We start from the raw sequence: 16,171 nt of genomic DNA, 5'->3' as shown, positions 1-16,171 counted from the left end.
GCAATCTCAGGCGGGCTCAGAAACGAAAATAAAAGTAATCTTGTACGCCTCCTGGCAAAAAAAGTAGTGGTTTGTTTTTTTTTACTTAAAGGTGGTCTTTGTACAAAAAGAGAAAGGCTGGCTTTCTAAGCCAGGCTTCGGAATACTGTTGGGGGCAAGAGGGGCAGCGTTAAGCGAGAAATTAAAGGAAAGGACCGCCCCGTGCCCGTTGTCGTCGTCGTCCTCCTCCTCCTCCTCCTCGGAGAGATCAGCTTTCTCCAGCGAGCCAGCCAGGTCGGTGCCGGCCTTCACCCTTCAAATAACCCACTGCACTGGAGATTTATGCGTCAGGATACGGACTTAGTGGGCCAGAGGCGCTGGAGAGGTGTTTTTTTCCCCGTGTGTGTGTGTGTATTATATATGCACACGCACACACCCTAAAAGCGTGTTAAAACCAACGAAGACGAATCACGGGGCAGGATTGCGAAATAAAGGGGGTTGCGCTAAGTTGGGGTTTTTTTTTTCTGAAAAGGGCAACGAGAGAACTAAAGAGGGACCTGAAATACTATGGATCACACGGCTCTGCCCCCCCGAATAAACAACAATTGGTGCGGTGACAATCTTTACTTCATCAAAAGTAATTTTTATACCGAGGCGAACTGCGGTCTAAGCCTCCCCCTTATAGTGCTAGGGCTGTAAAAGTACAGGTGCATGCAGGGGATGCACAGGAAGAGGGAAAAAAGTGCTCGTTTCTGTCGTTTGGTTCGGCTACCCGAACGCACACGTTGGGAATCCTGTCGAGGTGGGTTTCGCGCTCTCAGTTTACGAGAGAAGCCGACTAAAAGTACATCGGGGGTGGGAGTGGACGCCGTTCAGTCCGTCCATAGATGCCAACCGGTCCTGGCCTTTGCCTTCTCATCGTTCCTCTGTGGTCTTCTCCTATCCTAGGACGGAGTGAGTGGGCTTTCCTTCCCTAGGAAGGCATTAATCACTTCTCACCCCCACCCCCGGAAAGGGCCGGCGGACGAGAAACCTGCGAAAAGTTGCCCCCCCCCCGATCGCGCCTGGGCGACGCTATTAGCTAATTTTATACCACCATTCTCATGCGTGCCATCTGCTTTAACGAAAAGTGCGCCGTGGGATCCCCTCGGGGATGTTACACGGTTTCAGATCCAAAAACCGTAGGTGCGAGGAAGAAGTGCGCGCGAGTAGTTCTATACGCGCGTGTTTTCTTTGCTGGAAAGAAAGAGCTGTTCGTGTCCCCTCCATGTGCTGCTATTTATAGCCTCTCTGCTCTCCGGCTGCAGCTTTCGGGGGGGTGCGCGGGTAATCACGTGCCCCGGGACTGCCTCTGTAAGGCAGGCGTGCTGGTGGCCGGAGAGAAGCGTGCGAGCCGAGCAGGAGCTAAGAACGTGCTGATTTGGGGAGGTTTGCTATGTTGTTTTGTTTTTTTTTTTTCCCGGAAAGGGGTGAGGTGGGCGTCTTATTCATTCATAAATTATTCGTGGCGCCCGCCTCCGGCGCACACGGCGATTGGCTCTCTCTCCCCCGGCTCCCCCCCCCCTCCCTTCCGAAAGGACCCGACGTGAAATTTTAGTAGCGAGAAGGCATGTAATTGACAAAGTCACGTGTGCAGAAGGGGGCCAGAGACCCAAGAGAGAGAGAGAGAGAAAAATAACCCTCAAAAGAGGGGAGAGCACATGAGACCATGCGAACTAAATTTGGGAACGCTCAAAATGCGGATTGTTAAATTGATGCGGAGGATTACTCCGACCAAAGGAGAGAGTTTGCATCTCGCCAGTTCGGAACAGAGGGCCCGTGGGGAAACATGGCTGAAGGTTAATTTTTTTTTCTTTATTTTCTTTCCTATTGATTGCTTGCGATATGGCTCCGTTTTATTTTTTAACTTGCAACACTTCTTTTTTTTTTATGTGATCGTAGTGGGCTGAGGGGCTTCTTTTTTTTTTTTTTTTTCGTCTGCAAACCTATTGTTACTGATCTCCTCCAAATATGTATTGTGACCGCCCACACCGATTCTGCAGCTCTGAAAAGCTTTCGGCGGGGGGGGGAGGGGTAGATGCTGCTGTTTCGGATTGTTCCTGTGTGATTACGAACAGTTTCGGATGCGAGGGAAGAGCTGTAACACCTGCCCCCACCCCCCTGTAGTGGAAAACTGTTCTTGGGTGATGCAAGTTGGACGGGACAAGTGTAGTGACAAGTCGTTGTGCCAAGCCTGCTCTTCTGTCCCTGCCCCCTTCCCCTGCCCCTTTGCCCGGAGGCAGTTTTCGGACTGGGATGTATTTTATTTTGACTGTACTTCTTGGTTTGGCTTCTGCTGTGTAAGAAACCGGGATCGGCGCTAAAGCGTTGAAAGTGGGAGATCGGGACTGCAAACGTTTTGCTGGCGCAGCATGTGGCGAGCTAAGCCGCCTTGGGATCTTTTCTTTATTAATTTATTTGGGGAGGGGGAGATCCACGAATTCCGTGAAACCCTTGCTGAAGTGTAAGATTGCGCAGTCCTCTTATTTTTTTTTTCTTTGTTAAAGCAAAGGACGGCGAGAATAACATTTCGCTCGGTCTGACTGATGCAATTTTTTTTTCTTTTTTTCTCCTGTCCCTTCCTTCCCTCAGGTGGTGGCCAGGAGCCGGAGAGGCTGCCCGAGGAGGAGGAGGAGGACTCGCAGGTCATGCGGGGCAGCGGCCACTGCAAGTGGTTCAACGTGCGCATGGGATTTGGCTTCATCTCGATGACCAGCCGGGAGGGAAGCCCCTTGCCCACCCCCGTGGATGTTTTTGTGCACCAAGTAAGGTCACCTTTTCCACTTTTTCTCTCTGCTCTTCTCCTGCAAGGGAAAACTAATAAGATATGTAGTTGGGGGGGGGGACCCTGCCCATCAGACTCACTCTTTTGACACCTCCCCCTCCCCATAGCATCCGAGACTTGTTCGCTCTCTCAAGGATTAATGCAGGGTTGGGGTGTTTTTTTTTTTGGGGGGGGGGGGGGGATGCAGTGGCGATTCTTTCTGTACGCCGGAGACATAGTAAAAAACTAGCAGCCGAAGGACGAGCCGCTCGCTCCGTGCCGCTGCTGGAAGCTGTGTGCACTTCTAAGCTGAGTTTGCACCGCCTCCCTCCCTCCCGGCTCAGGAAAGTGGGAAGGCTGTGCCGCGGGTGCCTCCTGTCCCTTTAAGGGCCGGGAGCCGGGGGAAGCATGCGGCCGGGGGCGGTTCCTGTTTATATTCTCTTTGGACAAGGGAGGGGAAGGGGCGCATTCGCTCTTGCACCGCGGTTCCCCTTGGCGCACGCTGCCGCAGATTTGAAACCGGTTTCGCTCGGCTCCCGAAGCGGATTCTTTTCCTGCGACTCCAAGTCGTCAGGATGGATTCCTCTCTCTCTCTCTCTCCCTCCGGGCGTGTGCGGTCGGGCTGGATCCCGGTTCTAATCGTCACCACCTCCCGGTCCGGGAGCGCTCTAACCCAGCAGACACTTTCTCCTCCTCCACTCCCACCCAGCTCGGTGCCTTTTCCTGGCTTGGAACGAAGCTTTCCCCCCCACCCCCGGGTTACATTTTTGACTACCGCCTTCTGCTTGTACAGCTCTTGTCTCTCTGTTTTATTTCTATTACGCCACGGCTGTTTTCAATTTTTTTTTTTTCGTTGGTTCGTTCGTTTTGTCTGAGGTTGAAGTGAGCTCACCCTTTTATCCTTTCTCAGTGTTTTTGTTCTATTTATATTTTACCGCAGAAATTCAATTGCAGACGGGCAATCTCCCATGGATCGGGGTTACTATCAACCTCTTTGGTCCTTTTTTGTTTTCCTTTGAACTTGCTTTTGGTCGTTAAATTGATCTTTACCATCTCATAAATTTTGCTTTTATAGGAAAAGACAGAGAGAATCCTCTTCCTCTTAATATAACTATACCTCTTTTGTGGTTCAATTGCATTTTTATTTCCATGGCCATTGATTGTAAAGGTTGCTGTGACATCAAAATAGTAAATATATTAAAAAAAACAAAAAAATAGGAACTGTTTGTATTATTATTATTAATTTTTTTTTTTAGCAAAACGGGCAGGCATATCTACTGTTAACAGTTAACCTTTTATAGCTATTATAGTTCATCTGTTATAATTCCTCTAAGATAAAACTGATCAATAGGGCTGGTAAAATTATATTTTGCAGCCTTAAGACCTAGAACAAATTGAGGCAGCACAGTTTAAATCACGAGTTTCCTTGTGTAATGGCAAAAACGTGTTTCCTGCTGAATGAAGAGCATTTCGCCCCATTTATTTTCTGTGGGGGAAGTGTAGAAAGGAAGCCAGATTTCAGGCCCTTGGCACATTTGCATTAAAAAGCCAAGACTTTAGATCTTTGCATGGAAATCTTTATTTTGTAGATGAAATGCTGGTTGGCAACATGTCTCTCTCCCTCCCTCTCTCTTTTTTTTTTTTAAATTAAGGTATTTACAGATGCCATTAATAGCTTTATGGGAAATGAATGCAGGGGTAAGGTATAACATGTTCTAGTCTACCTGTGCTCCCTTTGGAATTGGATACATTAGGGGTTTTCTTAGTGGTTGGAAATCTGTTTTTAGTTGTGCTAAACATTGGTATGCCCTTGTTATGGGGACAGTTGTAAGCTGTTTAGATTGGTGCATTCTGGGGATTGTGATCACCTCATTATACAGCGACAGAGTGGGCAGCCCCATGGGTCTTATTTAGAATCTCTCTCGCTATCATTTTTTTTTTTTTTGCTTGCATATCCCACAGTTTCATACGCAGGCTACCTTTGAATTTAAGATGCTGAACAGTGACTGATAAATGTTGTGCCCTGTTGCCCTTGTTGATTGCATTTATAAGGAAGTGACTGCTTTTCTTAAGAGTACCCATGGCAGAAGTGGAAATACAGCAAACTGACACCCAAGCGGCGTCTCTACCCTGCAGGCTCTTCCCCGCCCCCTTTTCTTTAACCGTAACCGCTAGGGGGGAGGGGGGAGTCTGGCAGAATAAGGGCCCAGAAAAATAATGCTTTCAGTGCCTTACACAGCTTTCCTTAAGCCCGTGTAGTTTACAGCCTTTCCACTCAATGTGCAATGCCCATAAAAGGCCAATGGGCAGATCTGGGCATTTTTTTGTAATTTTCGAAATGTGATTCAAATCCATCCATGTTGTTTTCAGTGGGTTTTCTTCCCTCCTGTTCAGGCAAGTTGCCTTGTTGCAATGTAAGGATGTGGAAAGGGCTGATGGCGGCTGTTATGAAACTTGAAGATGCAGATAATATGAATTCTGTATTCCTGTCTTTGCCGATGAAGAGTGATTCATCGCTGGACTGCGTGTTTTGGCTAGACCCCTGTTAAGGGTTGGTCTGTTAGTGCAGTGTATGCATTTGTTCATAGCCAGATGTTTGGATCTGACTGTGTATGAATGACGATGGAATGAAAGAGTACCTGGAGGCAGGTACTTGTAATCCTTTGGCACTTTTCATTTCTATAAACCTGGTGTCTGCAACAGTTCTACTTTTTTTTTTTCCCCTCCATCATAGAAAGGGTATTTAGCCAGTGCACATTGATGGCTGGTTTTCATATTTTAGGTATACACATTCTGGCAAATTGCATAACCCCAGTTCTTGTTGCTTGTCAGTTGCAATTTCATGCTAATACAGAACTGTGGAAGGCCCAGACGAAACTTACTTTGTTTGCAAGATGGGAAATTTTCACTATTTGTGCATGTTTGAATGTGAAGCGGTTTGCTGCACCTGCAGTATTGAAGTCATGAGTTGCTACTGTTTTTTTTTTTTGTTTTAATTTTAATCTGTGTTGGGGAGGATACATTCACGGTAGTTATGTGGCAGCCATGTGTAGCAAATGATCTGTGGTTCAGTGGCAGTCACAGTAGCTGTGCTTATTTTAACTGTTATAAGATTACTATCCTTTTATCTCTCTAATCTGCTGTTGACTTCTATAGGTCATAACAGTCAAATGCTTTCAAGGATTTCTGCATTTTGATTTTGATTTTCTTTTTCTTGTGTAGTCATATGAATAAAACTTTGGGGTTTTCATGCCTCAGAAATTAAAAGCAGCCGGGAATATGCATCTACTAGGTGTTATGAAATGGTACACCTTTGTTTAAGTGACTAATTTTTTTCTGGGTGTGTTTGTGTGAAGTTTAAATTGTTTTTGTAGTACTGTATAGTGTTTAACCAAGGTAGAGCAATTCACTTTGTTTAAAAAAAAAAAATCAATCTTTTTGTGAAATACAGTAATCAGTTCAGTATTGTTTTGCAGCAGCATGACTCTCTCATCTATTTTAAATACCGCTGAGTATTATATTGTAAAACATCATCATGCACATTTTTTTAAAATTATGAGCAGAGTAACCTAACGATCTTTTCAGGAAATAATTTGAAGAGACATCCTTCCTGACACTGCTGGGGTTTTTTGTTTTTTTTGTTTTGACAATAGCTAGATTCCTTTAATATCAGCTTTATTAGTTTTGTGATCTTGTTTCCTTTGCAAGTTTTTTTTTTGTGTGTGTGCATCTCCTTTGCTGCCTTTCTTTACTTTTGATAAGAAAATGGTGCTTTCTCACCTTCATGTCAAAATAACTTCCCTCCCCCATCATCTGCTTTTCTACACTGCTCCCCCAGAGTTTTTACTCTTCAACCATCAAAAACCTGCACCAATGTGTCAGCAGGATTTAGACAAGAATCAAGGAGGGCCTGAATTATCTTTTTATTTGATAACTTAATTGTATTTTTTTGGATAGAAAATTACTGCTTGAAAGTTCACAAACGTCCCCAAGTCGAAGGTCTGCGAAAACATCTGCTTTTTAGCCTGCTTTCCAAAGGGAGAAGAGCTTCTGAGATCGCCACATCTGTCTCTCACTCCTGCCCCTCCCCCAAATAACCTTTTCTGTTCTGTCTATGCCAAATTTTCAGAAGTGCAAGGGGATCCAAACAGGAGGTTTTGGGGGTTTTTTTTTTGGTATGTCCTGGAACATAAGGCTCCATTAAGTTTTCGTGGGGCTTGGTGCCCTCCTATTCACTAGTCTGTATTAGGCTGTTAGGAATGGTCTCGTCTTCCTTATGCGTTGCCTTTAAAAACATACGTGTGCCAGATGCGGGATCCTGGAAAGCTGTGGGTTAGTAATGATGTCAGCTTGGGGGGGGAACAGTGAAAGTGAGAGTAAAGATGAACCTGTCTGAGACTGGAAGTGTGTTCCTCCGTTTCGGAAAAGCGTGTGTAAATATCTTCCCTCCCCTCCCTTTGTGATGGTGGTTTCAGATATTGGACATTTGTGGTCTGTATGGGCCAATTGACCGCAGTGAATGGAGGTAATCCTGTAATTCTCTGGCTAGGGAGGGATTCTGGTATTGATGCTTAAGAGATTTCAGAAACGGCTTTTGCAGTAGACATCCTACAGTGCTTCGTGGCTTATGATCTGCACTTTTAGAAATACCAGAAGATTCTATAGCGGATCTGTCTCTCTCTTTCTTTCAGAATGCACACAAGTTGCAGCTGCCACCACTACAGAAGGGCTATGGTAACATATGCAGTAAGCTAGTTTATTGCCGTTTCTGTGCAGCAGTGTGTAAAATTGTCTTCCGGTTTAAAAAAAAACCATCTTTTATTTTACTTAGAGGCTTTTGCTAATGAATCCACCACAGCTTTCAGAAGAAAGTTATGGCCACACTTTTTTTTTTTTTTAATATTGGAATCCCATCGTTTCGTGGGTTTTGAGAATCCCACCTGGGTACCTGGATGTGCAAAGTATTTCATCTTGTGTCGTTTTCTGTTGAACATCCTGTGAACAAAACGTGGCAGCCTGCTTGCTTTGTTTCTCACTTGGCATCAAACTAACCTCATCAATCCACTCTGACATGTTTAGAACAGCTTTCATATTGACAAGAAGGGTTTTTTTGGGGGTTTTTTTTTTTTAGCTTTTTCTAATGCAGAACTTTTTAAAATTCTTCTATATTGGACACAGATCTACTCATTTTTAACTTTTAGTGCAGGTTGCTTTTTACATATGTAGAGCCTGGTAATTTTTCTTCTTTTTTTGGCCTCAATTGGAAATGGTCTCCATTAGACAATGGAACCTTGAGCCCTCCTTCACAACTACCTGGAGATTTACCCCATTTCATATCCCCAAATTGATTTGTTTGGCCTAGTCACTTTTTTCAGTAGACCAAATAATTTGTAAGGATCCCAGCACACCTCAGAGTTTTGTTTTGTTTTTTTTTCCCCCGATTTGTAGTCCCTCTCCTTATTTTGGATCTTGGATTCTGAGTTTAACTGAGAGAAATCCAGGGATACTGCAGCGGCACAGGGTAGCAGGACTTTGCAAGAAAACCACAAGTGTCCTAAAATCTATTTTTTTTTTTTTTTTTTTTTTTTTTTTTAAGGGCAGAAATCCAACATTCTTGCTTGGACATGTCTTAAAAGGCTTGCTGCTTCTTAAGGTGCCCAAGACAACTCTGAAGGCCGCTCTTCAGATCTGCTGAAATGAATACTTTCCTTGTGTTGTATGTGACACAGTACTGGTCCGGGGCATGCCCAGTCTTATGAACTGGTTATGCAGACTTCCCATCTCTCCTCTGGACATTGTTTTTTTTTTTATTTTTGAAAGATGCATTTTCAGGAATAGCTTTGTTTTATGGTTATAAGATGCCCTTTTCCCGCTAAAAGAGGATGCAAAGTGACTAGCATCATATGACCAAATATACCAGTACAACAGAGATAAATACAATAGCAAATACATAAAACAGTCTTTGATACAAGACCTACTCCATCCCCTACTTACACCAGAGAAGGGCACAAGCAAAAAAAAAAAAAATCTCCCCCCTTTTTTTTTTTTTGGATGGCTGGGGCAGAGGGAGAGGTGGGGTTTTGCCTCTGCTGTGTTTCAAGCTTGTGTCCTATAGCTAGACTGAACCTAGACTTTCCAAAACTAAGAATTCTGAAGAGTAATTTTAAAAGCTTAATAGGGGTATAAAATATTGTATCTGCAGATATTGAACTTACACTAATTGGCCTCCCCCTGTTAGCAGCGAATATTCGAAGTGCAGCATCCGTTATGTGCTCCTGCAAACATAAATAGTTTGTTTTTTAAATTTGAAATATACTTTTTCTTCAACCTGCTACGGTTGATAACCCTGATCAGAATCTCATGTCCTGTTTTTTGCTGTGGGGGAGGGGGGGGGGTCTTTTTTGGTTTTCTGACGGAAGAAGAGCTGTGCTCTGAGATCTAGCTGCTGCAGTTTTTCACTTGTTTGCGCATGAGAAATATTTGAGTTGGACCCACACAAAACAATGATTGGGTCATGGCGTATATTGCTGTCTGTCAGTAAATAGGTGGATGTTTATCCTGCCAACATCTAATGAACAATGATAATGTTAAAATAGCAGTGCATTTTACTTAAAAAAAAAAAAATTTCAGTAGAAGATTTGGTCATAGTTTAAAAAAACTGGATTGCCAAATAATAGTATGGGAGCTATATGTATCTAGTAGGGGTGTGCAGACCAAAAAATGTTTCTTACCCATGGCATGGCATTTATGGGTTGATTTTTGTTTTAATGTGTTTTGGTTTTTTCCTTTTGTTTTTACATTTCAGAAAGTGTGCCCTAAAACAATAGAAGAAAATTATTTTTGTGTCTTTTTTTTTTTTTTTTTTTTCTGTTGTATCATTTTGGAAATGCAGACAATGTTTCAAACGAATGCTCGTCCCTTGTATGTAGTGCACCTCGCTTAGAATATTTGTGGTGAGAAATTGTGACTTTGGAGAAGACTTCTTAGTGCACACAGCAGGCTTATTAGTTCTGCTTCCTCCCTTTTTTTTTTTTATTTTATTTTTTTTGTTGTGTGTGGGTAAGGTGTATGGAACCCTTAGCAGTCGGGCACTGTGTGTGCTCGGCCTCCTCAAGCTCAGCAGGCACAGAAGAGATGGCTTGCCTGCGGGAGCAAAGGCTGTCTGGTGCCATGCTTGCAATCAATCCCATTGCAAAGAAACTTTGTATGTTTGTCAAAAGGAGCCGTTTGATCTACCTTTTGGCCACGCTCCATTTCCTTCCCCATTACTTTCTCTCTGTGAACACATGCCGTTCATATTAATAGGAATATTTACCTGACACAGGGTTTTGGTAGCCCTCTTTAAGTAGTAATTGAGATATTTACATCGTCTTCTGCTTAGTAAAAGTGTAAGGAAGATGATCCAGAGGGTGGCCACCAAAATGAGTGGTATACTGTGAAGGAGAGGAGGTGCAAGTGAAAGGTATTTGATGATGCACAAACCTCAAACCTTTTTCCGTTTGGAAAGGAAACTGTATAACTAGGGGTCACGATATGAAACTCCAGAGGAGATGACTCAGAAGCAACATCAGGAAATATTTATTCAGAGAGAGAGGGTGCTGGATGCCTGGAACGCCCTCCTGGAAGAGGTGGCGAAGATGAGAATGGTAAATGGATTCAAAAGGACATGGAACAAACGCTGCAGTTCCCTAAAGGCTTGAGGTTGGAGAAATGGGGTAGCCTATGCTAACTTTAGATGCAATGTTTCTGCATGGGACAGCAGTAACTAGCATTGGTGGTATAGTGGTGAGCAGAGCTGCTATCCAAGCTGTCAACCCAGGTTAATTTCCTAATCCTCTTACAGCCAAAATAGCTTACAACATGGTTTCCACTACTCTGTATCCTAGAAGCTTGGGACCTGTTTTCAGCATGGGATCATGCCGGGTACTCGTGAACTGGATTGGATACTCTTGGAAATGGGATACTGGGCTTGATGGAGCCTCGAGCTGACCAAGTGTAGGAATCCTTACATTCTCATGTACTACACTTAACAAAAGGCATGGGGGTAACCCACACGGAGTGGCAGTTACTACCATAAGCAAATTGCCGGCCAGACTGGATGGACCATTTGGTTTTCATCTGCCGACACTGGTATGTTGCTATATGTCTTAAACCAGATGGAGCTAGACATAAAGATATAAACATGTATACTCTAGAAGAAAAGTGAGATAAGGGAGATATATTTAAATGTATGTATCTCGAAGCTTTCCATGGAAAGGAGGCTCTAGAACAAGGGATCATGCGAGCGATGAGAGTGAAAGGGGGAGACTTGGCAGTAATCCTAGGACATGTTTCTTTACAGAGAGGGGTGGTGGATGCGTGGAACGGCCTCCCAGCGGAGGTGGTGGAGACAAATTTGGTATCTGAATTCAAGAAAGCACGGGATAAACACTATAAAGATCAGAAGATTAATAGGGGGAAAAAAAAGTGAAAATTACATCTTTTGCCAATGTATTTTTTTTTCTTTTTTTGGACCCTGTAAATGCTGTGGCAAGTTAATCTGAGCATCGTGTAGTTTTAGGGGTTGAAGCACAATGCACTGACCCTGGTTTAACCTGGTTGGTTAAAAAACTAGATACAAGGAGGGTTAATACTGTAAGCCATGCAGGACAGGGACCTTGCATTCCTGTGCATTATCTTACGCACCACACTGTATCCTTGTGCTCTATAAATATTAAATGATTTTTTTTTTATTATTATTATGGCTAAGTGTACCTAGCAGTTCACATAGAGTATGCTGAAATTTGTGTGCTCGTTTATGGGAGCCATAGTTTTGATGCCATGTTAGAACTAATAACAGTTTCAGGTTAATTCATAGTTTAAACTTGTGATTTGTTGTCTCCAATGAAGCACAAAGTGACTTTTTGAAGGGGGGTCAGCGAATTATGATCTTTCTGGATGTGATCAAAGCTTACAAGAAAGATTTCTCTTGTTTAGACAGGAAGTTGTGCCCAGTTTGTGTCAAGCTACCTTTTCTTAAATGTAGAATTACATACCAGGGTAGGCAAGATATTTGATACTGATCTGCCTTTGATTAGAAGTGAAGCTAACCTGATTTTAAGTCCTTGATTTCTGATGCGGGTGACTTTGAAGTGGTGCATGGTGATCGAGTTTGAGAGAGGGAGAAAATGACTGATTGAAATGGCTATCAATAGTAATAACTTTAGAGAGAGAGAAAAAATATATATGTGTGTAATTGTCATAGGTTTTCTATTTTACACAATGTAATATTTCTGCATTACTTTCTTTTAGTATATAAAAAAAAAAGAGATGAGCCCATTAGAATTTTCATGCCAACTGAGCAATATTTGCCCACTTCTTGTCTATGGAAGTTGGTATCAATTTACTGGTCTGCAGCTTTGGAAATCTGGGGAGGTGGTTAGAGGCACCTCAGCATGATTCTTTCTTCTATACCATTCTGAAAAGTGGGCATTTCTCATTTATGTTAGCACTCAAACTCTGTCTTCTTCTTGGTTTAACCAATTCTTAGGACCACTTGCTGTGAATAGATGTTGCTTTTTTTACCTGAAAGAGTTACTTATTCTGAAATTGGGTAGTTTGGGTTTTTGTTTTTTTTATTTATAGTTTATTAAGATTTTTAAACATATTACAATACCAAAAAATCAAAGAATAAGTTTTGCATGTCTAGAAATCGTACAATCATACTTTTAAGCAATATTAGATTAGCATCAAAATTTTCAAGTCCACATTATGGGAGGAAACATATATGTAAATATTAAGGAAAATGTAATACTAACTTACAACATCTGGATAATTTTATTTGCAGCATTTATCTCAACCCTTTTCTTTTTCCATCAAGAAAGATTCCAGGTGGGAGGGATCTTGAAAAATAAATCTTGCTTGATGTTTGAAGGCAATCAATGAGTTGCAAAAAACCATCTGGTTTTATGGTTCAAAGTAATAGATTAATTACTGAAACAAAAAATTCCTTAGAATTACACGATAATCGACTGAAGCAGTTAAAAGAAATGGTTAGAACCACTACTATACAGATAGCAACATTACAATCTGTAAATAATTCCCATATTAAAGAGAGTTTGATCACCCATAGACAGTTGGAGAGTCTGGAGAATGAAAATAGAGCTCGAAATTTAAGATTCTTAAATTTCCCATTCACCAGACTCCTATCTGCTAGTGAGTTATTAAAAAAAAATATATATTTGTTAGAGAATTTATCGATAACAACTATAGATGATAAACCTGTTTCAAAAATTTATTATGTACCTAATGCCAGATTAAAGAAACAGGAGGGAGAGGAGAGGGAATGGAAACTGTGCAACAGGAGTCCTTAAATTTAACCTCCTTTCTGGAATCCTTTGTAGATATTATAGCACAAAGGGCTACTTTGATGGTAACTTTCTGTAAAGAAAGAGATAAGACCTTAATTCTACAGAAGTATTTCAGAAATAAAGAGTTTTTTTTATTTTGCGGCCAAAGGGTACAAATATTTCCAGACGTATCTCGTGTTATACAGCTTAGGAGAAAGCAATTTTTACAATTAAAGCCAAGAGTTTTGACAATTGGTGCTACTTATTTCCTTAAATTTCCGTGTGGTTTGATTTTATGTTTTCTATGAGTGTCTTGCTTTTAGCACATCTATATTTTATATTTGATTTTTTTTTTTTGTGTTATCTTTTTGTTTTAAACTGCTTTGTGCAGATTTGTCTGGAAATGTGATATGTATTTAGCTAAATCAGTGTCTCCCAACTCTCCCCTGGAGGCACGTGTAGCCAGTCTTATTTTTAGGATTTCTACAATGAGTATGCATGAGATAGACTTGAATACTGCGGGTCTCTAATATATGCAAATCTATCTCATGCACACTCAATGTTGATATCCTGAAAACCCAACTGGTTAGGTGTGCCTCTAGGAGCGAGTTGGGAAACACTGAGGTAAATGTTAGCTTCACAATCGCCTGCATTGTTATTGATAAATATATGAATGAAACAGACTCTCTAAGTGAGTGTTTACTACAGGAAATCCTCTTTTCTGATTCTTAAATGCAGGGAAAATTTCTTGCAGAGGTTTTTTTTTAAAATAAATTTGTGCAGAAGTGGTAAGATCTGATTGTCTTGTAGATGGATAAAACAAATTTGGTGTGTAGTAGGCATGTGCTTTTGTTTTTAATGACATTGCCTATTTAGTTTAATGTTTCTAAACTGAAACAAATTCACAAAATTTAATTAAATTTTTTTTTGTTTAGCGTCTACTATTTCAAGTTAATGCACACTGTTATAACTCGCATAGTGCTCACTAAATCAAAAATAGTGCGCACTAAACAAAAAATTATAAAACAAAAAGCCTAACAAAATAAAAAAAAAATTCTGAAAAGGGGCAGAATAAAAGGTTTTATGAATGATACCCTAGTGTGCAGCTTGCATCATTTAAAAATTTTAAACCAAAACTAGTAAGGATGGGTTGCTGGTTTTTTTGGGTTTGTTTGTTTTTTTTTTTTTTTTTAACTACCAAAAATCTCCCTCTCCCCTGCCACCATTGAGGACTTGATTTAAAGACTGTTAGTGGAAGCAAAGTGTATTTTAATGGTATGTTTAGTAGTTGTGCAGTGCGAAGCTTTAATGAAAACCTCAGTTGTTGTGTTTGGGGAGCAACTAGCTTTTGTTTTATTCTTTTGCTTAGTTGAAAGATCTCGAAACATGCAGACATTATTGCTAATTTTTAGACTGCTGATCATCTGCTCTTTACAGCTCGCTGAGGCCAAGATTTTCATGTAAAAATACTTTTAAAATAGAGGTGCAGATTCTTTAAATATGATTCGGAGTTTTAGAAGCCTTATCACTCTGGGTGAGACCTGGCCTTCTACAGGTCATGCTACTTTTTAAAATGTATTTATCACCCTCATATTAGACCATTTCCAAAGATCTGAATAAGAGGTCTCTTGTGGCTTCAAAAGCTTATGTGGTGCAGAATCTTTGGATTATTTTTGCTGTGATTCAACAAAATCCAGTTTTTAGGTTAATTTTTTTAAATAGCAGAAATGCTATTCGTTTTTAGTGGTAAAAATTGGTGTGTGTTCCCCCCCCCCCCCCCCCCCTCCCCCTCCCCCCCAATACATGTGGTGAAGCTCCTTCTGCCCACATGCTGATGGGTTTGTACCAAGCCATTGGCTTTGTAGTGTGGCTGCTGCTGCCTCAGATGACTTTTCCCAGTGGATTTCTCCAACCACTGCATTCAGTTCCACAGTGACCCTTGCAGTCTTTTGCTGATAACTGCTCTCTCACAAAATTGGTGTAATGTTTTTCTCCCCCCCCCCCCCCTCAAAATTTTAGCGACATTTTAGCCTCATAGGCCTTTAAAAAAAAAAAAAAATCCCTTTGTCCTTTGTCTGAGATGCTGGATTGTTTGTGTTTTGTTTTGTTTTGCAGTGCCTTAAAGAAATTGCAGCAAACCAAGAATTGATTAGATTAGATTGAGAAAAAAAAAAGGATCTCTGTAGGAACAGATACTTATTGCAATAGCATTTCCTTCCTTCCTTCCTTCTGTTATGTTTTCTAGAGATTGCCCTAGTCAAACACTGACAGGTAGTAGAAGGGGATTTCCCTCAGACTGGCCCCTTTCTCAAGAAAAGAGAACAGGTTAGGTGTGGTGCTTTTATCTTGGACTGGCAAATGTGTGTGGGTGGATTGGAAGCTCATGGCGGGTGATCAAGCTTGCATGCTGACCCAGTGAAGATATTGCTCAGGTCCTGTGTTTAAAAAAAAAAAAAAAAAAAAGTAAATAAAACAGCCCTAGAAAACAAAAATGTTGTCTGTGGATACTCTTTCTGCTTTTTACATTGTTGCTTCTAAGGAGGCAAAACATCAGCTGTAAATCTAAAGTATTTAACAATATACATTTTTTAAAAACATATAAATTGGGCCTTATTATTATTATTTTTTTAATCTTTTGGGTGAATGCTGGGAATTCTTTAGCAGCATAGGTGAGTTTGGCTGAATGGGAACATACTTAGAGAGCAGCAGAGTACTGTGAGATTGAGAGGTAGGGTGAAACCCCAGATTTGCCAGGCCAGGGCTGGATTTGCATGCGTCTCCCTTTCTCCCTCCACTCTCCCTTCTCACCATGGAAGATTGTGAATGATGAGGAATTTCCAGGTTGCAGGCCAGGGAATCCTGAGGTCAGAGCTGTGTGCAGCCTGCACTCCAGGGCTTCACTGATTGATGCAAGCCATGGAAAAAGGCTTTTATTAGGCACTTAACATGCTTTACATTTTCCAAATTGAGCTTGTACTATTATTATTTTTTTTTCAATGAAACTTTCATAGCTGTGTGTATGTACTTAAAGTGTGAGAGAATTGAACCACAAAGTCTCAGT

At 41.4% G+C, this 16,171-nt stretch overlaps 1 protein-coding gene across 1 annotated transcript in view; it reads left to right on the top strand.

Annotated features, from left to right (window-relative positions):
* The first annotated feature begins 1,625 nt into the window (after positions 1-1,625).
* Positions 1,626-16,171, top strand: part of LIN28B (lin-28 homolog B) — a 157,912-nt gene continuing 143,366 nt past the window's right edge. Inside the window, exons 1-2 of the mRNA XM_029597008.1 lie at positions 1,626-1,817; positions 2,611-2,783. Of these exons, the coding sequence (XP_029452868.1) occupies positions 1,808-1,817; positions 2,611-2,783 (183 nt within the window). The 5' untranslated portion in view covers positions 1,626-1,807. The remainder of the gene's footprint in view (positions 1,818-2,610; positions 2,784-16,171) is intronic.

Source organism: Rhinatrema bivittatum, chromosome 3 (genome assembly GCF_901001135.1).
Source record: "Rhinatrema bivittatum chromosome 3, aRhiBiv1.1, whole genome shotgun sequence".
NCBI classification, from domain to species: Eukaryota; Metazoa; Chordata; class Amphibia; order Gymnophiona; family Rhinatrematidae; genus Rhinatrema; species Rhinatrema bivittatum.
Note: the sequence above shows the minus strand (reverse complement) of the source record. Positions and strands in the feature narration are given on the sequence as shown.